Source organism: Musa acuminata, chromosome BXJ1-5 (assembly GCF_036884655.1).
Source record: "Musa acuminata AAA Group cultivar baxijiao chromosome BXJ1-5, Cavendish_Baxijiao_AAA, whole genome shotgun sequence".
Classification (NCBI taxonomy): domain Eukaryota; kingdom Viridiplantae; phylum Streptophyta; class Magnoliopsida; order Zingiberales; family Musaceae; genus Musa; species Musa acuminata.
The window spans coordinates 42,300,811-42,324,606 of record NC_088331.1 but is presented as its reverse complement, the minus strand read 5'-3'; the positions used below and the strand labels follow the sequence as shown (position 1 = coordinate 42,324,606).

At 40.4% G+C, this 23,796-nt stretch overlaps 3 protein-coding genes across 3 annotated transcripts; all 3 read right to left on the bottom strand.

Annotated features, from left to right (window-relative positions):
• Positions 1-7,125: 7,125 nt before the first annotated feature.
• Positions 7,126-7,515, bottom strand: LOC135673981 (stigma-specific STIG1-like protein 1). The gene has a single exon (XM_065183387.1). The coding sequence runs from the start codon at positions 7,513-7,515 to the stop codon at positions 7,126-7,128; it is 390 nt and encodes a 129-aa protein (XP_065039459.1).
• Positions 7,516-12,889: 5,374 nt separating this feature from the next.
• Positions 12,890-13,315, bottom strand: LOC135673980 (stigma-specific STIG1-like protein 1). Its single transcript, XM_065183386.1, has one exon. It carries the CDS (start codon positions 13,313-13,315, stop codon positions 12,890-12,892), a length of 426 nt encoding a protein of 141 aa, XP_065039458.1.
• Positions 13,316-18,597: 5,282 nt separating this feature from the next.
• On the bottom strand, positions 18,598-18,987 carry LOC135673979 (stigma-specific STIG1-like protein 1). Its single transcript, XM_065183385.1, has one exon. The coding sequence runs from the start codon at positions 18,985-18,987 to the stop codon at positions 18,598-18,600; it is 390 nt and encodes a 129-aa protein (XP_065039457.1).
• Between the last annotated feature and the right edge of the window lie 4,809 nt (positions 18,988-23,796).

Genomic DNA, 23,796 nt, shown 5'->3' with positions numbered 1-23,796 from the left:
GGGCAACCTATCATCACGCTTCAAGTACGTCTCATAATTGATCAACTTATCATAAAGTTCTTCGAATGATATTGGTGAGTCACATGTCCGAAGTGGTGCTGTCAGTTCTTTGTACTCGCCTCCTATGTCATTGAGGGTATGGATTAGGACTTTTTCATCACTGAGAGAATGACCTATCAAAGTTAAATCATCAATGATAATTTTGATATGTTGTAGATAATCAGCAATAGTACTTCCCTCTTGTTTCGTTTTCATCAGATTGGAGAGAAGTTCGAGCATGCGACTACGCGAGCGATTTGCCAAAGTTGTTTGTAACTTGCACCATGCTTCTATAGCAGTCATACATGAGGATATCAGCGGGGCAATGGATCCAGCAACGGAAGCTTGAATAGCTTGGAGGATGAGGCGATCTTGACGTAACCATAGTTTGTGGGCTGGATTTGGCACAGGGCTGGGTTCACCTAGGATGTTGATCATTTCAGGTGGACATTGGAGATATCAGCGGGGCAATGGATCCAGCAACGGAAGCTTGAATAGCTTGGAGGATGAGGCGATCTTGACGTAACCATAGTTTGTGGGCTGGATTTGGCACAGGGCTGGGTTCACCTGGGATGTTGATCATTTCAGGTGGACACTGGAGAGAACCATCAATGTAACCTAGGAGATCATAGCCAAATAGAAGATTAGAAAGTTGTGCTCGCCAAGATGCTAGTTGCCGCCTTTGGATAATTTGAAGAGAATAAGTGGTACAGAAGCTTGAATACATTAGTCCCTCTCCTATTTATAGGGATAAGGATAAGGAGAGAGAATTTTCCTCAACAGAATAGAGGATTTCCCTCAACAGAATATAGAAATTTCCTCGAAAATCTTATCTTCTATCAAATATATCATATTTCAGCAAAAATGATAACTTAAGCAGCTACGCCAAAAGAAAAATGAGGATACAGTTGGACTACTTTCTCTGATGTCGTTTGTTTTCTGGGCAATTGTGGTGATTTATTTTGGCTTATGCAGCATGCACTTCCTCGGCTTTGTGCCTTGCTACTAACTCCCATCTTGTAGGGACATAAAGATAAGATTTCCCCAACTATATGAGAAAATCTCTCTATTCTATTATGAGAAATCCTATATTCTGTTGAGAAAAATTCTGTCTCCTAATCCTAATCCTATAAATAGGAGAGGGATATGTTTATGTATTAAAGCTAAAGTTATTAATAAAGTTTTTTTATTTTATTATTATTATTATTATTATTATTTTTGGAAGAAGACTGCCGCTGCAGCGAAATTGTTGTTCCAGCGGAGATTGTTGCTTCAGCGGAGATTGCTGCGGCAGCGAAGACTGCTGCTGAAGACTGCAGCTGCTGCAGCTGCTACAGATTGCTGCGGCTGCAGCAATGTTAAAGAAATCTGCAGCGACGAAGGCGTCGAAGCTCATGGCGGCGTTGATGACGATCGATCGCCGCAAGTCGGGCTTGATCCGGTAATGAAAGAAGACGAGGTGGAAGAAGGGGAGACAGAACGCGCGGCAGCAGGGAGGATGAGGCCGAGCTTCGGCAGGGCAAGGGGAGGATCCTCAGCAGGCGAGGACTTCGTTTCCCTGAACCGCTCCTCCTGCGGGATCCCTGAGGGTTTCGAGGGTTTCAAAACAACACCAATGTGGCATCTACCAGAGGAACCGAGTTGACAGCACCGACGACGATGGAAGACAGCCACACTGCAAGGAGTGCACCGCCCCCATGCAAGAAGACTATGGACTTGTTCTCAATGAAATCCCACAATCATTGCAATGCCGAGGATTTAGGAGACGATGACATGATTTAAAGACACGTTTAGACATACTTTCTCTTTTAGTCCGCCAGGAGCTCATCGGTTTGAGCAGGTGTGACGGGCAAGCGATGGACGAGCAGATGAGGTGGGCGAGCGGCAGACGACAGGTGCGACGAGAGAGCACGATCAACGGCAGGTGCGACAGGTGACGAGCGAGCAGGTTGAAAAGTGTAGGAGAAGAGGAAAACAACGTTTGGAGTCATGAGAACCAATGCAATCGTCACACGTCATCTATCTGACATGGCGACGCATGGTTTGAACAGGGCCGGGCCGGGTCGGGTCGGGTTGGCTCGGGTGCAACCAGAGTTGCTTAATTTCACTCTATTCGATGCATCAAAGCAGGATTTGTTGGACTAATAATTTCGGTATCGATTTGTGTTCATCAATTTATCCGGAGAAAATGGGCTGAGTTGCAGAGAAACTGGCAACAAGAGATCTTTGTGATGATCTCTTTTGTTAGATTCATCAAAGTCAAATTCAAGAACATGAAACAGTATAGGGTTCATCAAGACATGTCCGAGTTCTTTCTTATACCACCAAGTTCTGTAGAACAGCTGGTGTCGAAGAACAGTTGAGCAAAGAGTTGACAAAAACTGTTGCATCGGTTCGCTACTGCAAACGAGACTTGATCTTTCTGCTGGAATGCTTCTATTCATGCTTTCCGGCGACCAGAATCTGGACCTCATTGTAAAGCAAGATGACTGAGATGGAAACCATAGATCATCCTGTTTACGTTGTCTAAGGAATGATTCTACCCCTTCATTCAAGGATAAGATCGAGATTTCAAGGCACCATCATAGGGAGGTTTATCAGGAGCACAAAAGTTAACAGTAAAATAAAAATATATATCATATGGAAAAGTAAAGAGAAAATTTTATTTTCTTTAATGCAGTATCATTGAGTAAGGACCCTAATTGGGTCTAAAAGTAACGAATTTACACTAACAAGTAATTATAAGCTGTGTTTATACTTAGTTACTGTTAAAATAAAGAGATAAATGAGTTGTAGAAGAAGAAGTTGAATGTTATTGACATATCATCCGTCTTTATATACAGGTTAGAAGGAGAAGTTTCCTCAACGGGTTAGAGGATTTCCCTCAACAGAGTAGAGAGATTTCCTCAACAGTTAGGGAAATCTCATCTACTTATCATGCCCCCGCAAGATGGTGCTCCTATCAAGGAGGCCAATCTTGGACTGATGTAATGCAAACAGCTTACGAGCTATAGGCTTCGTAAGTGAGTCGGCCAATTGATCAGCTGTATGAACATGAGAAACACGGAGTTGACGGCGGACAACTTCATCACGTACAAAGTGGAAGTCAATAGCAATATGTTTCATGCGGGAGTGGAATACCGGATTAGCGCACAGATAGATAGCTCCAATATTATCACAATATATTGTAGGAGTGGAATCGATGTTGAGTTCCTGGAGAAGATTCGTGATCCAATTGAGTTCTGCAGTGGTAGCGGCAATGGCACGGTATTCAGCTTCAGTTGTAGACCGGGCGACTGTCTTTCTATGGTATCAGAGCGGGACAAGCACTCATAGAAACACTTGACATGCAAATGTGGGGGACCTAGCGGGGCTGCATTGAGGGCAGTCAGCAACGCGCGACCGTTTGAGGGAAAACGGTCAGAAGAAGTGAACGAAGACATTTTCCTTCTTCTTCTTTTTTTTTTTTTTTTTTTTTTTTTTTTTTTTTTTTTTTTTTTTTTTTTTTTTAGAAGAAGGCAGCGAACCTTGTGTGATACTCAGGTCACACAAGGTGGAGAATGAGAGAGGGGGCTGCTGCTATAGATTGCTTGCTGTAGCAGATTGAGCAATCTACAACAGTGCCAAAAGCTGCCGGCAGCTGCTGTGGATTGCTGCTTGCTGCTGCAGATTGTAGGGACTGCAGTTCGCCGGGAGATGGCTGCAAAAACTGCAGCGGTACTCAAGACTGCAGTTCGCTGCTGTGGATTGCTGCTTGCTGCAGCAGATTGTAGAGGCTGCAGTTCGCCGGAAGATGGCTGCGAAAAACTACAGCGGTACTCAAGACTACGGTTCGCCGGAAAATGACCGCAAAAATCTGCAGCAGTACTCAAGGAAACTGCAGTGAGAGAAATCTGTAGCAATTAGGTGTATAGAGAAAAGCGGCAATGAAAGCTGCTGCGATAGAGGAAGGAAGATGCAGCGGTTGCGGCTGCTGCTGGCCGGGAAGTGGCTGCGACAGCAAAGGAGGAAGACGCGAGAAAGACACCGTCGTTCGCCGTTCGTCGCTATTGAGGAGGAAGACACCGCCGTTGAGGAGGCGCCGTTGTGTAGAGGGAAACGGCAGCGAAAGCTGCTGCGGTAGAGGAAGATGCAGCAGTTGCGACAACTACTGGCCGGAGAAGTGCAGGAGGCGGCTGCTACGATAGAGGAAGATGCAGCAGTTGCGACTGCTACTGGCCGGAGAAGTGCAGGAGGTGGCTGATGTCTTCTCTGGTGCTGCCCAACGTGGGGCTGAAGGACCACGTTGTCCTTCCGGCGAAGAAGAAGGAAGAGGAAGGTGCAGCAGTTGCGACTGCTACTGGCCGGGAAGCGAGGAAGACACCGTTGTTCGCCGTTCACTGCTATTGAGGAGAGAATGTTTTCCTCCTTGCGTGACGGCGACGGAGAGTGTCTGCTGTAGGCAGCAAATAGGAGAGGGAGCAAGGCCGGCGAAGAAAAGCAAGACCGGTTAGCACTGGCTCTGAATCCGTGTCTTGGTGCTTCTTCAATGACTCCGCTTGAGGCAGCTAACACATGGCGATGCTGCTGTCGCCAAGAGGAGCTGGCTCTGATACCATGTTAAAATAAAGAGATAAATGAGTTGTAGAAGAAGAAGTTGAATGTTATTGACATATCCTCCGTCTTTATATACAGGTTAGAAGGAGAAGTTTCCTCAACGGGTTAGAGGATTTCCCTCAACAGAGTAGAGAGATTTCCTCAACAGTTAGGGAAATCTCATCTACTTATCAGTTACCCCAAATTAGGTTTATAATTGACAAAATAATCATAATTGGGCTCTATATAATTATAATTGATAAAATAATCCTAAATTATATAGAATGGCACTAATCACACAATTAACAAGTTGTGTTTGTCTAATAACTCCCGGCACTAAAAGTAAGAGATTTATCCTAATAGTGCCTAATTAAATATAAAATAAAATTAAACATCATTAATTTAATGCAAATAAGATAATATGAAGCTAATAAGTAGCAAATCATGTCAAAAGCTAACTAAAAGTAGAATAATTACACTAATTCTGCCTAAATTTAAATTATTGGTACTAATCACCCAATAGAAGCACTAATCACCCAAGGTCGCCCTTAATTGAGAAAGAGAAGGAAGTGAATGAGTGAGCAAGAGAGTTTGGAAGTTTTGAGAGTCAGAGAGGGTGAAAGAGGGTTAATCAATTTCAAAGTGGTCCAATAGTCAAATTGACCATTAGATTATGATGAATCACAACTATAAATTTATGTCAGTCAAAATTCGATCATTATTGATTAATACATGCTCATATAAAATTTTAATCTTTTCATTCAGTACGAAGCTTATATCATTTGCTTGATATAGAGTAGTCAGTACATGTTGACAATAGTTAAAATTTGATCTTTTTTGCCTAGTAAGAAGATCGTATCGCATACTCGATATGGAGCAATCCACATCTTGATCATCTTTCGGATACGTTCCACTCATATCAGATCAATATGTATTTATTTGTACTAGACTGCCATATATCGAATGGTACATCAACTTTTTTGCCAACTCTAGTTGCCTCTTTACTATTAGGATTAGTATAATAGCATGACAATAAGGGGGGATGAATTAATATTAATGCAAACTTAAGGAACTTATAAATTTCAATCAAGAAAAAAAATAAGTATTGAATATTAATTCAACCAAGAAATAAGCACAAATAAGAGAGAAAATAAAGACAGAAAAATCGATTTTATAGTAGTTTGATCGTTTTGACTTCCCTTCCGTAAAACTCCCTGGATTTATAACCTATGTTCTACTTCACTAATGCTAACATTCTTGGGCAGAAGCAACTGGTAAAGTATATCATAACCCTTAGTTCTAGTTTGTAGAGTTCGAGGTCAAGTATCAAATAGAATGTAAGAATTTTTTGTTGCTAGATCAGTTCGACTCCCAATTCCTCGTTAGAGGTTATCGACTTTATCTTTCCTTCGATTAGTGAAAATCAATTACCTTTCTTCATCATTTTTAAGGCTTAAGAACAGACCATACACTTAATAATACTCTTAAGATTTTATAAGAATCTTGCACCTTCTAAGCTTAGTAACTCAATTAAAAAATCAAGAAAGTGAAAGGAACTTAAGGCTCTCGAAGAGATTTTGTAAAAGCTCAAAATGGATGCACACCAATCATATCTAAAGTTGGGTATTTATAGCTACCAAAAGATCACAAGCAAACAAGAGCGGTGTTATTGTCAGGTGATACTACTGTTGACATCCTTGAAACGGCATCAATGGTGTTTTTGAGTGGACAAAAATGCTCTGTATTTGGTTAGCTTCAATATGTTTGATATGTACTGGCTGCAGGCCTCATTTTCAGTACACCATGATTCCATAACTCTTCAAAACTTGCTGGTTCAAGATGGATCCATCTATGATGAGCTTTCTTCGTCTCTCTGATGAGGTTGTTGCCCCTCCACTTAGCACATGTGAGCATGCTTCTTTTTCTTTTTCCATGTCTTCTCTGTGAGGGAATGGTCTATTTGAATTTTCTTCCATGATGGTTATTTCTTTTCTGGTTAGTGATGTGACGCATTCTTTAGCAAACTTTGCTTGATCAATATTCGTTTGTCAGTGTTGGGGATTTCATTTCCCATATAAGTTTTGTGACAATTTTAATTCTCTTATTCTAGCTACAATAGTAGAATAAAGAGATTTTAATTTTCTGGAAAAAAAAAGTTTGGTTGATGAACTTGAATAATGAAATTTTGAGCATTTATTGCCAAGTTTAGAAATCGATACAGTGCTAGTAATATATTAGGTTTCGATAAATGAAACTTGAAGATATACAGTGCTTCAATTTTGATACAATGAACTTCCTTATAATAATACATAATACGTTTATGTGCTTCAAACTTCTTCATGGTTCATTGGAAGGATGAATAAGTTCAATTCCAACATCGTCGTGTCGAACTTTACCATTGCATCATCACGTTATTCGTATTTATTTCCTTCGCTTATAATTCTGGATGCAACACGACAAGAAAGTAGGAATGCATGTGTATAAGTGTCACAGTGATGAATGAATCATGCTCTAAGCATAGCTACACATCCCGAACTGGCAGAAGCAACCCTTCGTGCACCTCTTGTTGCAGCCACCGCAGTTCTTGGGGTCATACATCACGTTGACGCAGCTGCCGCCGCAGCACGCTTGGCCGAACCAGCACTTCTTCCCGCACTGCCCGCAGTTCTGGTTGTCGGTCATCACGTTCACGCACTGTTTCCTGCAGCAGTCGGGGCCGGGGCTGCCGCTGGCGCGACAAACCCGAGGGACATTGTCGCAGGTCATCGAGCCTCTCGGATGGTACTGCGGGAACAAGGAGTCGATCCCCCGGGACAATAAAGGCGGTGTTGCTGCTGCTGTCGAGCGCTCGTCGGATTCCGCAGAGGAAACGGGGAGGGAAAGAGATATGGTCAAGGCCATGGCGCATGCCACGACGAAGAAGAACCTCATTGTCATTCTTACGTGGTGCAACAGGAGAGGTTTAAGGGAGAAGGCTGGTTGAGGTTTGAGTGTAAACGACGATATGGTTATGGGAGGGAGACGGGATGCATGATGGGTATTTATAAACGGACGTGGTGAGAGATCAACGAGTTGAAAGGTTGGTCAATTGTGTACATTATTCATGGCTATATATTTCATTATATATTTCCAAACACCAATTAATCGAGTCACTAAACAATCATTTTCCTCATATCGTTCAAATGCCTGTCCAGTTGATTTGATTCACAGTATTAAACCACGATTTGCACACGGCCGTGAAGATTCCAAATAATGAGCGTGCCCGCCGCCGCTCACTGGGCCACGTAGGCCGAGAGAAAAGTCGACGCTGGATGCATCAGTTTGGCGTCAAGAAGCCAAGTTGGCTAGTTGTTGACTATTTGTGGCCTATGCGCAAGTGAATTCCTAATAATGTTGACCTAAATGCGTGGAACATTCGATACATCGGGTGTTTCCAATTCAAAGACCAATGTCAGCATCCTCTGGTTCACGGGACGACAGGGAATTTGTGCTGGAAGTATACCGAATTCTTGATTCCGTTTGGGATACATTAGGCCAATGCCAAACTATTTTTGTCACCTTTTGAATAGCCGAGCGTGTGTTACGGGGGTGTTCAATGCTGTGGATCGCAGTGCGAGAAGAAGGACAAGTGAAAACAGTAATAGAGAGTTATTGATGACGATATCTTCCTTCTACAATATATCGCCTATTGTCCTTAATGAGATATGAACTGTGTATCAATGGCCATGACATTGTGCTTAGTTCAAAGCTGTTCTTTTGTATAATATGTGATTAGGAAGAATCGAAGAAGCCGAACTGTCTTAGACTACATAGATAGAGAGAGATACCATCTACGTCGACTTTTCAGATAAGTCCAGCTTTCCAGGGGACAAAAGTCATCGTCCTCAAGAATAAAGATAAGAAGTAATACATTATAAACTTTGTTTTGATGCGCTTTTCATGCATTGCATATGGAAAATTTGTGTCTTAGGTCTTGCCACCGAATAATTTGTATATCAAGTTCACAACCATTTCCTTCCTTCGTCAGCTTCTATAGTGCAAGAAACTCGCTGCTTTCCACTCATGTATATCTCTAATAGTGTCATTTCGTTAGGTAGAGATGATAAGGGATTTTAAGATCTTGAGAATTTCTCGTAAAAAATAATAAATAGTTCTACACCCATAGTCAATCAATCAATTTGATGATGACGTATCAATTAAGTGTGCCACACAATCGTAGCATGTAAGTGACTATTTTATTTCTTGTTAAAACATTCAGTACTTTAAGTCACTGAATTAGTCTTTCAATAGGCGTAATTTAGTCGCTCATTGGACTCTTAATTAAGTTGGTACAGTTACACTCAAAATCAACTCAATTAAAACCTAAACTACTTAGATCATGATATGAACAAATACAAACATAAATCCTATATTATTCGTTATGTCATTGGTTAATTCGGTACTTCATCTGAACTCCTAACGTGTCATCTTTTTCTTTGACGTATTGCCCGATTTGACATGTTGACCTCCCATAACATATGATCTTAGTATAATACCCGATTTTTCCGACTCAATACCCGATCTCTGACATGATCCACTCTTACCGAATATTTGATTCGCCTATTTCAATTGATTTATCTTTTCATGATCGAAGTTAGTCTTATATCACTTTTCTTAAACACTTATTAGATCATAAATCCATTAATTAATTTCATTATCAAAATTCATGATTCAACAGAATACATACAACATTCTCCAAACGTCTATGATAGTCGTGAATTAAGATGAATATTGATAAATTACATTTATAGATACTCGATATCATTATTATGTGAAATTATACATATCATAATATTTCTTATATCAGAAGTAAACTGTCCAAATTGTAGTCATCACTGGGCTAAAAAAAATATAAATCATATTTTATTAGCATAATAAATCAATGATGACAATTTCAATTTACAATCAAAGATTAGTATATAACTTTTCCTTCATAGGATCCATACTATAATAATATGATATGGCTATGGAGAATAAGATGATACTTTCTTAAAATAATCGGTTCTCCGTGATAGCTTTAACTATTTTTAGGAGATAATAAATTACATAGCACATGCAACATCGAGTCCTAAGACTATACCAATATTGAACATCAAGATTAATGTAATATACTATATTATAAGTGATTTTGCCAATATTGTAACTTACAAATGTTGATTATTTATATTATAAGTAACTATGAATTTTAATATACTTGTATTATGAAGATCTTGGTCCATATGAGATTGGGCCATGCATTCGATGATTCATAAATACTGATTAGATTTTTACTCATCGTATAATACTTTTTTTACCTTCTCCCTATATATGTCTAAGGTAGGAAATCATGGACGCTTCTTCATATCGATCTTATAGATGATAGCATAGAGTTGTTTGACTACTATTATAGTTTCAATGACAAAATCCAAAAATCCTAATAATAGAATTGTCTTCTCTAAATGAGTTTCTTATGATATGATCATTTCCTTTAGACCATATCTTTTGAATGGACTTTAAAGCATTAAAGTTTATTGTGAATTGAATAATGTTAAGTTGAAGTATCTTTCAATTTGTATACTTTTGCATCGAGTGCACGATGGATTTGGATAAACTTCATTATAAATTGTGCCCTTGCCATACTTTTTTTTTTTTACTAAAGTTAACTTACTAATATCTTTCATCATTAGGTTCATGCAATAAGTACACGTGGAGTCCAAAGAAAACTTTCTCTTTGCTCTATCAATTATAACTCAGCCTTCTTAAAATTTACTCGATTATCGATCATAATTTACATGATGTACATGACCTGATCTCTTCTATCACGGTACCCAATTTTATCTAAAGCATTCATGGTCTTGTGAAAGACTACCTTTTTATTGCAATACACTACATAAGGGAGTCGATAATGCTCATTCTAATTAGTCTGATCCAATTGCCACACCTAAGTGTCATCCCATACAAATCCCATCACTTCTTGAATGATCTAGTTTATTTTTTTAAGTTTTGCCTCCTCCTCATCCAAATAAATATTGTGTATCTCCTTCGTTATAGGAGGTTAGATGCCTATACTAATCTTTTGAAACGATGACATTATGCTATGATAACATAGACCTTCAGTTCTATGTGGTGGAATCCTAAAGATTAAATCACTTTGTTGACTTAAACCAATATCCCATTTCTTTTTGTTTATGTATGCATCATGAATCCTTGTTTGCTTATTTTGTTGATTGTGGTAGATAAACTTATGGATTAATATTGATAACTTTAGGTGTTGATCTCTTCCCTAAGGCCTATAACAAAACCTCATATGGCACCTTGCCTTAAACTGCCATTCTTGCTAAACTAAGGATAGCCAATTGGCTGTCGCACTCCTCCCTAGTCCCTATGGCCCAAACCACTATCACCGTCATGCTCCCATCTTAAACCTATCCATCAATGTCTCGTGGCCTCATATATGTATTAATGTTTCAATGATGACAGATAATAGTTATAAGGTTTAGGTTGACATCATCGTAACCCTCGTATTAATTATAGTTGGGTTCTTGCGTAGCCTACCTATATTCTTCTAGTTGGTTGACCTTCTTTTGGACTCCATTATACTTTGCTTTTTGTAGCTTTTTGTAAATTGCTCTATGAACCTCCATTGGAACTTTGGTGCATTTTGTGACACCAGTATACATGTAAATAAATTGTTGCTGTAGTCGTATGATTTATCCACCTTAATGTAATCACAATGTGTTTATACCTAGTTACCCCAAATTAGGCTTACAATTGACAAAATAATCATAATTGGGCTCTAAATAATCATAATTGATAAAATAATCCTAAATTAGCTAGAATGACACTAATCACAAAATTATCTAATTACTCCCAATGTCACTAAAAGTAAGAGATTTATCCTAATAGTGCCTAATTAAATATAAAATGAAATTAAACATCATTAATTAATACAAAGCAGCTAATATGAAGCTAATAAGGTGCAAATCATGTCAAAAGCTAACTAAAAGTAGAATAGTTACATGAATTCGCCTAAATTTAAATTATTGAAACTAATCACCGAATAGAAGCACTAATCACGCAAGGTAACCCTTAGTTGAGAAAGAGAGTGATAAGATGTGAGAAGAAGGAAGTGAATGAGTGAGAAAGATAGTTTGGAAGCTGTGAGAGTGAGAGAGGGTGAAAGTGGGTTTAAATCAAGTTTCAAAGTGGTCCAATGGTCAACTTGACCATTTGACCAGGATGAATCATATTAATCCATGTTAATCAAAATTTGACCATTATCGATTGGTTTAGATCAGTAATGATAAAATTTCAATATTTTCGCTTGGTACAAAGCTTATATCTCCGCTTGATATGGGGTAGTATATACTAGTTGATAATGGTCAAATTTTGATTTTTTCGCTTAGTACGAAGCGCGCATCGCCCACTTGATATGGGGTAATCCATATATTGGTCATTTTTTTGGACCAGTAGATATTGTCTATATTAGATCGATATATATTTGCTTGTATCAAACTGATATATATCAATAGTACATCGGTCCTTTTGCCAACTCAACTTGTCTCTATACTATTAGGATCAATATGATAGTGTGACACTAAGAGAGGGTGAATTAGTACTAATGCAGGGAACTTTGAAATTTTGATCAAGAAAAAAAGATAAGTATTAAATATTAATTCAATTAAGAAATAGGTACGAATAAGAGATCAACTAAAGATAGAGAGATAAATCAATTTCATAGTGGTTCAATCTTCTTGACCTATATCGACTCTCAATTCTTACTCCCTTCATGCTATCAGTTTTCATTTTAGATATTTATTCCAATTGATGATAATTAATGATCCTTTATACTTTTTCCATTTTAAGGTTTAGAAGAAAACCTTACACTTAATACTCTCAGGAATCATACACCTTCTAAACTTAGTAAATCAATTTAAAAAATCAAGAAGGCCGTAGAAGAAGATTTCAACACTATAAAAGCATAAGATGGATGCACTCTAGTCATACCTAAAGTTGGGTATCTATAGCCCCCAAAGAGCTAAAAAAATGCGATTCATTGGAAGGATGAATAAGTTCAATTCCAACAACATCATGTCGAACTTAATCATTACATCATCACGTTATTCGTATTTATTTCTTTCGCTTATAATTCTGAATGCAACAAATGCAACAGACCAACTGAATAGAATAGAATACAGCACGACAAGAAAGTAGAAATGCAAGTGTATAAGTGTCACAGTGATGAATGAATCATGCTCTAAGCATAGCTACACATCCCGAACTGGCAGAAGCAACCCTTCGTGCACCTCTTGTTGCAGCCACCGCAGTTCTTGGGGTCATACATCACGTTGACGCAGCTGCCGCCGCAGCACGCTTGGCCGAACCAGCACTTCTTCCCGCACTGCCCGCAGTTCTGGTTGTCGGTCATCACGTTCACGCACTGTTTCCTGCAGCAGTCGGGGCCGGGGCTGCCGCTGGCGCGACAAACCCGAGGGACATTGTCGCAGGTCATCGAGCCTCTCGGATGGTACTGCGGGAACAAGGAGTCGATCCCCCGGGACAATAAAGGCGGTGTTGCTGCTGCTGTCGAGCGCTCGTCGGATTCCACAGAGGAAACGGGGAGGGCAAGAGATGTGGTCAAGGCCAAGGCGCATGCCACGACGATGAAGAACCTCATTGTCATTCTTACGTGGTGCAACAGGAGAGGTTTAAGGGAGAAGGCTGGTTGAGGTTTGAGTGTAGACGACGATATGGTTATGGGAGGGAGACGGGATGCATGATGGGTATTTATAAAGGGACGTGGTGAGAGATCAACGAGTTGAAAGGTTGGTCAATTGTGTACATTATTCATGGCTATATATTTCATTATATATTTCCAAACACCAATTAATCGAGTCACTAAACCATCATTTTCCCCATATCGTTCAAATGCCTGTCCAGTTGATTTGATTCACAGTATTAAACCACGATTTGCACACGGCCGTGAAGATTCCAAATAATGAGCGTGCCCGCCGCCGCTCACTCGGCCACGTAGGCCGAGAGAAAAGTCCACGGTGCATGCGGCAGTTTGGCGTCAAGAGGCCAAGTTGGCGAGTTGTTGACTATTTGTGGCCCATGCACAAGCGAATTCCTAATAATGTTGACCTAAAGGCGTGGACCATTCCATACATCGGGTGTTTCCAATTCAAAGACCAATGTCAGCATCCTCTGGTGCACGGGACGACAGGGAATTTGTGCTGGAATTATACCGAATTCTTGATTCCATTTGGGATACATTAGGCGAATGCCAAACTAGTATTCTTGTCACCTTTTGAATAGCCGAGCGTGTGTTACGGGGGTGTTCAATGCTGTGAATCGCAGTGCGAGAGGATGTACAAGTGAAAACAGTAATAGAGACAGTTATTGATGACGATATCTTCCTTCTACTATATATCGCCTATTGTCCTTAATGAGATATGAACTGTGTATCAATGGCCATGACATTGTGCTTAGTTCAAAGCTGTTCTTTTGTATAATATGTGATTAGAAAGAATCGAAGAAGCCGAACTGTCTTAGACTTCATAGATAGAGAGAGATACCATCTGCGTCGACTTTTCAGATAAGTCCAGCTTTCCAGGGGACAAAAGTCACCGTCCTCAAGAATAGAGATAAGAAGTAATACATTATAAACTTTGTTTTGATGCGCTTTTCATACATTGCATATGGAAAATTTGTGTCTTAGGTCTTGCCACCGAATAATTTGTATATTAAGTTCACAACCATTTCCTTCCTTCGTCAGCTTCTATAGTGCAAGAAACTCGCTGCTTTCCACTCATGTATATCTCTAATAGTGTCATTTCGTTAGGTAGAGATGATAAGGGATTTTAAGATCTTGAGAATTTCTCGTAAAAAATAAAAAATAGTTCTACACCCATAGTGAATCAATCAATTTGATAACGATGACGTATCAATGAAGTGTGCCACACTGTCGTAGCATCTAAGTGACTATTTTATTTCTCGTTAAAACATACATATAATACTTTAAGTTACTGGATTGGTCTTTCAATAGACCTAATTTAGTCGTGATTCAGCTCATTGGACTTTTAATTAAGTTGGTACAGTTACACTCAAAATCAACTCAATTAAAACCTAAACTACTTAGATCATGATACAAACAAATACAAATATGAATCCTATATTATCCGTTATGTCATTGGTTAATTCGGTACTTCGTCTGAACTCCTAGCATGTCATGTTTTCCTTTGGCGTATTGTCCGATCTAATATGTTGACTTCTTGTAATATTTGATCTTAGCGTAATGTCCGATCTTTCCGGCCCGATACCTGATCTCTGATATGATCCACTCTTGCCCATTATTTGATTCGTCTACTTCAATCGATTTATCTTTCCATGATCGAAGTTAGTCTTATATCACTTTTCTTAAACACTTATTAGATCATAAACTCATTAATTAATTTCATCATTAAAATTCAGGATTCAATAGAATACATACAACCTTCTCCAACCGTTTATATGATAGTCCATTATTAACATTAGTGTGAATTAAGATGAATATTGATAAATTACATTCATAGATACTTGACATTATTATTTGTGAAAGTATACATATCGTAATATTTCTTATATTGGGAGCAGACTCTCCAAATTGTAGCCATCGCTAGGCTAAAAAAGATATAAATCATATTTTATTAGCATAATAAATCAATGATGACAATTTCAATTTACAATCAAAGATCAGTAGATAACTTTTTTCTTGATAAGATCCATACTATAACAATAAGATATGGCTACGTTACGGAGAATAAGTTGATACTTTCTTAAAATAGTCGGTTCTCCATAATAGCTTTAGTTGTTTCTAGGAGTTAATAAATTACATAGCACATGCAACAGATCTGATCGAGTCCTAGGACTATACCAATATTGAATAGCAAGATTAATGTAATATACTACTAGACTGATGATTTTGCCAATATTGTAATTTACAAATATTGATTATTTATATTATAAGTGACTATGAATTTTAATACTTGTATTATGAAGATCTTTGTCCATATGGGATTGGGCCATGCATTCGATGATTCATAAATACTGATTAAACTTTTACTCATCGTATAATACTTTCTTTACCTTCTCCCTACATATGTCTAAGGTAGGAAATCGTGGACGCTTCTTCGTTTCGATCTTATAGATGATAGCATAGAGTTGTTTGACTACTATTATCGTTTCAATGACAAAATTCAAAAATCCTAATAATAGAATTGTCTTCTCTAAATGAGTTTATGATATGATCATTTCCTTTTAGATCATGTCTCTTTTGTTGAATGGACTTTAAAGCATTAAAGTTTATTGTGAATTGAATAATGTCAGGTTAAAGTATCTCTCAATTTGTATACTTTTGCGTCAAGTGCACAAAATGATAGATGTGGATAAACTTCATTATAGATTGTGCCCTTGCCATACTTTTTTTTTTACTAAAGTTAACATACTAATATCTTTAGTCATTAGGTCCATGCAATAAGTACACGTGGAATCTAAAGAATACTTTCTCTTCGCTCTATTAATTATAACTCAAGCTTCTTAAAATTTACTCAATTATCGATCATAATTTACATGATGTACCATAACTTGATCTCCTCTACCACGGTGCCTAATTTTATCTAAAGCATGGTCTTGTGAAAGACTACCCTTTTATTGCAATACACTACATTAGAGAGTCGATAATGCTCATTCTAATTAGTCTGATCCAATTGCCACACCTAAATGTCACCCCAGACAAATCCCATCACTTCTTGAATGATCTAGTTTATTTTTTAAGTTTTGCCTCCTCCTCATCCAAATAAATATTGTGTATCTCCTTCATTATAGGAGGTTGGATGCCAATACTAATCTTTTGAATCGATAACATGATAATATAGACCTTCAGTTGTATGTGGTGGAATGATTAAATCACTTTGTAAACTTGACCAATATCCTATTTCTTTTTGTTTATGTATGCATCATGAATCCTTGTTTGCTTTTTTTGTCGATTGTGGTAGATAAACTTACAGATCAATATTGACAACTTTAGGTGTTGATCTCTTGCCTAAGGCCTATAACAAAACCTCATATGGCACATTGCCATAGACTGCCAATCTTGCTAAACTAAGGAGAGCCAATTGGCTATCTCATGTTGGCACTCCTCCCTAGTCCCTATGGCCCAAACCCACTACCACCATCATGCTCCCATCTTAAACCTGTCCATCAATGTTTCATGGCCTCATATGTATTGATGTTTTAATGATGACAGATAATAGTTGTAAGGTTTAGGTTGACATCATCATAACCCTCATATTGATTATAGTTGGGTTCTTGCGCAGCCTACCTATATTCTTCTTGTTGGTTGACCTTCTTTTGGACTCCATTGGAACTTTGTGGTGCATTTTGTGAATAAAATGTTGCTTTAGTCGTATTATTTATCCACCTCGATCAATGTAATCACAATGTGTTTATACCTAGTTACCCCAAATTAGGCTTACAATTGACAAAATAATCATAATTGGACTCTAGATAATCATAATTGATAAAATAATCCTAAATTATATAGAATGACACTAATCACATAATTATCTAATTACTCCCAACTGGCACTAAAAGTAAGAGATTTATCCTAATAGTGCCTAATTAAATATAAAATGAAATTAAACATCATTAATTAATATAAAGCAGCTAATATGAAGCTAATAAGGTGCAAATCATGTCAAAAGCTAACTAAAAGAAGAATAATTACATGAATTCTGCCTAAATTCAAATTATTGAAACTAATCACCCAATAGAAGCACTAATCACGCAAGGTAACCCTTGGTTGAGAAAGGGAGTGATAAGATGTGAGAAGAAGGAAGTGAATAAGTGAGAAAGATAGTTTGGAAGCTGTGAGAGGGAGAGAGGGTGAAAGTGGGTTTAAATCAAGTTTCAAAGTGGTCCAATGGTAAAATTGACCATTTGACTAGGATGAATCATATTAATCCATATCAATCAAAATTTGACTATTATCGATGGGTTTAGATCAGTAATGATAAAATTTCAATTTTTTCACTTGGTAAAAAGCTCGTATCTTTGCTTAATATGGGTAGTACGTACTAGTTGATAATGGTCAAATTTTGATTTTTTCGCTTAGTGCGAAGCGCTCAATGCCCACTTAATATGGGGCAATCCATATATTGGTCATTTTTTGGACCAGTAGATATCGTCTATATTAGATCGATATATATTTGCTTGTATCAAACTGGTATATATCAGATAGTACATCAACCCTTTTGCCAACTCAACTTGCCTCTATACTATTAGGATCAATATGATAGTGTGACACTAAGAGGGGGTGAATTAGTACTAATGCAAGCTCAGGAAACTTTGGAATTTTGATCAAGAAAAAAGATAAGTATTGAATATTAATTCAACTAAGAAATAGGTACGAATATTAAATCAATTTTATAGTGGTTCAATCTTCTTGACGTATGTCGACTCTCGATTATTACTCTCTTGAGGCAATCGGCTTTCATTATAGATATTTATTCCAATTGGTGATAATTAATGATCCTTTATATTTTTTTTATTTTAAGGTTTAGAAGAGAACCTTACACTTAATACTCTCAAGAATCTTACACCTTCTAAACTTAGTAAATCAATTTAAAAAATCAAGAAGGTGAAAGGAACTAAAGGCTGTAGAAGAAGATTTCAACACTATAAAAGCTTAAGATGGATGCACTCTAGTCATACCTAAAGTTGGGTATCTATAGCCCCCAAAGAGCTAAAAAAATGCGATTCATTGGAAGGATGAATAAGTTCAATTCCAACATCATCATGTCGAACTTTACCATTACATCAGCACGGTATTCGTATTTATTTCCTTCGCTTATAATTCTGGATGCAACACGACAAGAAAGTAGGAATGCATGTGTATAAGTGTCACAGTGATGAATGAATCATGCTCTAAGCATAGCTACACATCCCGAACTGGCAGAAGCAACCCTTCGTGCACCTCTTGTTGCAGCCACCGCAGTTCTTGGGGTCATACATCACGTTGACGCACCTGCCGCCGCAGCACGCTTGGCCGAACCAGCACTTCTTCCCGCACTGCCCGCAGTTCTGGTTGTCGGTCATCACGTTCACGCACTGTTTCCTGCAGCAGTCGGGGCCGGGGCTGCCGCTGGCGCGACAAACCCGAGGGACATTGTCGCAGGTCATCGAGCCTCTCGGATGGTACTGCGGGAACAAGGAGTAGATCCCCCGGGACAATAAAGGCGGTGTTGCTGCTGCTGTCGAGCGCTCGTCCGATTCCGCAGAGGAATCGGGGAGGGCAAGAGATGTGGTCAAGGCCATGGCGCATGCCACGACGAAGAAGAACCTCATTGTCATTCTTACGTGGTGCAACAGAAGAGGTTCAAGGGAGAAGGCTGGTTGAGGTTTGAGTGTAGACGACGATCTGGTTATGGGAGGGAGACGGGATGCATGATGGGTATTTATAAACGGACGTGGTGAGAGATCAACGAGTTGAAAGGTTGGTCAATTGTGTACATTATTCATGGCTATATATTTCATTATATATTTCCAAACACCAATTAATCGAGTCACTAAACAATCATTTTCCTCATATTGTTCAAATGCCTGTCCAGTTGATTTGATTCACAGTATTAAACCACGATTAGCACACGGCCGTGAAGATTCCAAATAATGAGCGTGCCCGCCGCCGCTCACTCGGCCACGTAGGCCGAGAGAAAAGTCGACGCTGGATGCATCAGTTTGGCGTCAAGAAGCCAAGTTGGCGAGTTGTTGACTATTTGTGGCCCATGCACAAGTGAATTCCTAATAATGTTGACCTAAATGCGTGGAACATTCGATACATCGGGTGTTTCCAAGTCAAAGACCAATGTCAGCATCCTCTGGTGCACGGGACGACAGGGAATTTGTGCTGGAATTATACCGAATTCTTGATTCCGTTTGGGATACATTAGGCCATTGCCAAACTAGTATTCTTGTCACCTTTTGAATAGCCGAGCGTGTGTTACGGGGGTGTTCAATGCTGTGGATCGCAGTGCGACAGGAAGTGTAAGTGCAAACATTAATTGAGAAAGAGTATTGATGACGATATCTTCCTTCCACTATATCGCCTATTGTCCTTGATGAGATATGAACTGTGTATCAATGGCCATGACATTGTGCTTAGTTAAAAGCTGTTCTTTGGTATAATATGTGATTAGGAAGAATCGAAGAAGCCGAACTGTCTTAGACTGCATAGATAGAGAGAGATACCATCTGTTAGTGTAAACAACTTTATGTCGTGGCCTCGGGGTCGTCGCGGCTTGGTTGGGGGTCCGAATGACGGGGATCTTGTACGGCGTTCTTCGAGATTGCCCTGGCGGTCTGTTATGGAGGTTTGGTCAGGATGTCTTGTCGGGAGGACAGCTTTGCCGCATCACCGGGAGGAAGCGACCCCGTCCTTGTACCTGCACACTGGTCGGGTCGGCGGTTCGGCCCGACTCCTCCGACGATCAAGTTAATGGATGTGGAGAGGATTTCGAATGAAGAGAGCTTCGTGTGTGTTGGTTCCCCCCTTTCTCCTTTTGGGACTCGGGGGTATTTATAGGTAAGTTTAAGGTTACCTGACAGGCTTGTCGATGGGGGCAGGATCGTACCTCTGATGGCGTCTGATATGGTCGTTGGCGTTGCATGGAGAACCGAACTGTCGTAGGGTATGGGCGAACCTCGGTCATCGTGTTCCTCTGCCTCGGTCAAGCATGCCAGGTCAGACAACGATGGGATCGTTGGCTGAGAGCGGTTGACATTGGCGCATGTCGAGTCGACGTTAAAGCCCACTTCCTCAGGCTGTGTGTCGTCCAAGCATGGCTGATGTCATGGCGCATCATGTTGCTGCTAGTCATAGGTGCCCAGTAAGCCAATCACGTGAGTGATGGCACGTGTGACTTGATACAGAATCTTTTTGTTTATTATATTTTGACGTATATCACTTTATAACTATTGCATATGTGCATATATATATTGTGATATCCTTGGATTTGTACGATGGGAATCGGATCGTGATGAGATCACGATAATGAGATTGATTCACCTTTAAACACATATCCTAAATAATCCCGGTCATAGGTTACTCGAGAGGGATATCGTGATAACCGGATAGACTGGTGTGCTATATACCCGTCCATATGATGGATGCAGCTGGTCTCATAGCTGCTCGTGTAGGGACACTAGGGATACAGTACAGGTGCTCATTGGAGAATGAGTTCACTGATTGATCCGCTTACGGAATGCTGGATGGTTGATGATGCCTTATTATCAGACAGTGATTCCGTAGTCATAGTGGTGTATCTGGTCCTTAGACTTGAGACACCAAGAATGTCCTATATGAGTGCTCCAATCTTTGATACCAGACTTATAGGTTTGACTGTCCCAGATCTAGTACAGCTGGTCATTGGGAGTGGTAGTCGACCTTACGAGGGCTATTGAGTTTCGATAGAGGATCATCCTCTCGGCGTCATGAGAGGAATATCTCATGTGTTCTTGTTCAGACAAATCCCTGACCAGGGTCATTCGGGTTGAGAGAGAAAGAGTTCTCCAGGAGAATCCGATTAGAGCGAGACTCGAGTAGAAACCGTATGAGTCTAACAGCACCATGCTCAATATACGGTCTCTGGGATATTAGATGGATGAGGGACTATAGGTACATGGTAACTGAGGACAGACAGGTCCAATGGATTGGATTTCCCTGTATCGTCTGGGGACTACGGCGTAGTGGCCTAGTACTTCCGTAGTCGATGAGTCAAGTGAATTATTACAGAGATAATAATTCACTGAGTTAGAAGGAGTTCTGATAAGTATGACTCATGACCAGCTCGATATTGGGCCTAGAGGGTCACACACATATGGTAGGTATTGCGATGAGTAGAGGTTCGGATATAAGATATCCGACGGAGCCCTTGTCTTATTGGATGCAGATCCAATACCCACTAGGGGAGGACCCATTAGGGTTTGACAGGGGACCTCTATAAATAGGAGGGATTCAGAGCCTCATAGGCTAGAGCCTTTGCTTGCCTTTCCTATTCTCCTCTTCCTCTCCACCTCAGATCAGGCCTGGAGTTTTTTAGGAGCGTCGTCGCAACCTTGCTGTGTGGATCACCGCTAGAGAGGAGGATACTTGACCTCCTTTACCCTCTTCTAAGCATCTGCAAGGAAATAGGGATATACGATCTCCCTAGGTAACACAACCTACTTTATACGCAGTTTTAAGTTTCGCGGATTTTGCGTACCAATCTTCGTACGACGACGAACATCTTTTTGGGAATCGGGGATTTTGTTTTCTTGTTCTTCCGCTGTGTATGTGATGTCACCCCCATGATTTCCCAATAGTTGCCATTTTTTCCCTTATCATATTCCCCCCCGAAAGGAGCTATGCCTCGGTTGTTATGCGAAATGGAGTCCGATGTATGGCTTCTGACTTTAGGTGGGCTGGCCGCGCGGATGCGGTTTCGAGGACCATGACTTTAGGTGGGCTGGCCGCGCAGGTGTGGCCTCGGGCAACATGAGGCTGAGAACCACGATGCAGGCGGGCAGGCCGTGCAGGTGTGGTCTCGGAACCGCGGAGCCGAGGAGCACAACGCAAGCGGGCAGGCTGCGCAAGTGTGGTCTCAGGAGCACGGAGCCGAGGAGCACAACGCAGGCAGGTAGGCCATGCAGGTGTGGTCTCGGGTAGCACGCGGCCAAGGAGCACGACGCATGCGGGCAGGTCGCACAGGTGTGGTCTCGGGCAGTACGCGACCGAGGAGCACGACGCAAGCGGGCAGACCACGCAGGTATTGTCTCGGGAGCGCGGAGCTGAGGAGCATGACGCAGGCAGGTAGGCCCGAGAAGCAACGTGTGCTGCTTTTCCTCCTTGCCGACTCTGTGGTAGCGGGGGTCGAAAACTATTGTGTTTGATTTCCTTTCTGAGGGGGAGCTGGTTGCTTTTGCTACACGCTTTTGGGCGTCGAGATCAAGGTGTTAGGGTGTTGCCGCTTCAACGGGGTTGCCACGTTAGGCTTTCATTAAGGCAGGGAATCTTTTGGCATTTTTGACGTGACGTGACGGTTACGCACGTGCGCGGGTGGGCTGCCACCCTTTCTCGGGAGGCGAAGGGGCGCTGGTTCTAGCAGGAGATCTCCTTTAAATAGTGGATGCCCGGCTTCGCTTTTATCTTTTGCCGCTGAGTCTCCTTCTTCAGGTCTTACCGTCCCCTTTCCAGTTTTCTTCCCCGCTTCCTAGGTTGTCCTCCCTTTCCTCGTAGCTCTTTCCTGTTAAGGTCAGTTGAGATGTCGTCCTCTTTTCTCTCTCCTTCTTCCCCTTCCTGTGTAGCCGAGGGGGGACGTCCTCCGACATCTCCCGTGGAATCCTCTGCCAGGGAGGCGGCGCGGGCCCTGGAGGCCTTGATGTGGCCGCACGACCATGACTCCACTGTGAGTGGGTCACTGCTGTGGGTTCGTTAGAGTGGGTCTGCTGATCGCTTGACATTCGGACGACCCTCCTTCTAGCGCTAATCTGTTAGTGTAAGTCCACTTTGCATGGGGACAAAAGTCATCGTCAATAGAGAAAATATGTAATACATTATAAACTTTGTTTTCATGCGCTTTTCATGCATTGTATATGGAAAATTTGTGTCTTAGGTCTTGCCACTGAATAATTTGTATATCAAGTTCACAATCATTTCCTTCCTTCGTCAGCTTCTATAGTGCAAGAAGCTCGCTGCTTTCCATTCATATATATCTCTAATAGTGTCATTTCGGTAGGTAGAGATGATAAGGGTTTTCACGATCTAGAGAATTTCTTGTAAAAGATAAAGAGAAGATCTACACCCATAGTCAATCGATCAATTCGATAACAATGACTTATCAATTAAGTAGCATCTAACTAACTAGTTTATTTCTTATTAAAACACTAAGGGAACTTCTCTAGGTAAGTTCTATGATGTTGAATCGTCAAAGTCTTTGTGGATGTACCCCTGGTCAAGGTTTTACATAAAATATTTGAACTGAGATCAAGATGACCAAACCTTTTCGAGTCTCAGAGAATTTCCACCTCGACTAGGTTGTCTAAATAGTCCAAGTATGTAATATCCCATTAGTCCCACATCGGAAGTGGGGA

Excerpts from the sequence above, each read along its gene's own strand:
- LOC135673981 (XM_065183387.1), bottom strand. The coding sequence starts at position 7,515 with ATGGCCTTGACCATATCTCTTTCCCTCCCCGTTTCCTCTGCGGAATCC.
- LOC135673980 (XM_065183386.1), bottom strand. The coding sequence starts at position 13,315 with ATGACAATGAGGTTCTTCATCGTCGTGGCATGCGCCTTGGCCTTGACC.
- LOC135673979 (XM_065183385.1), bottom strand. The coding sequence starts at position 18,987 with ATGGCCTTGACCACATCTCTTGCCCTCCCCGATTCCTCTGCGGAATCG.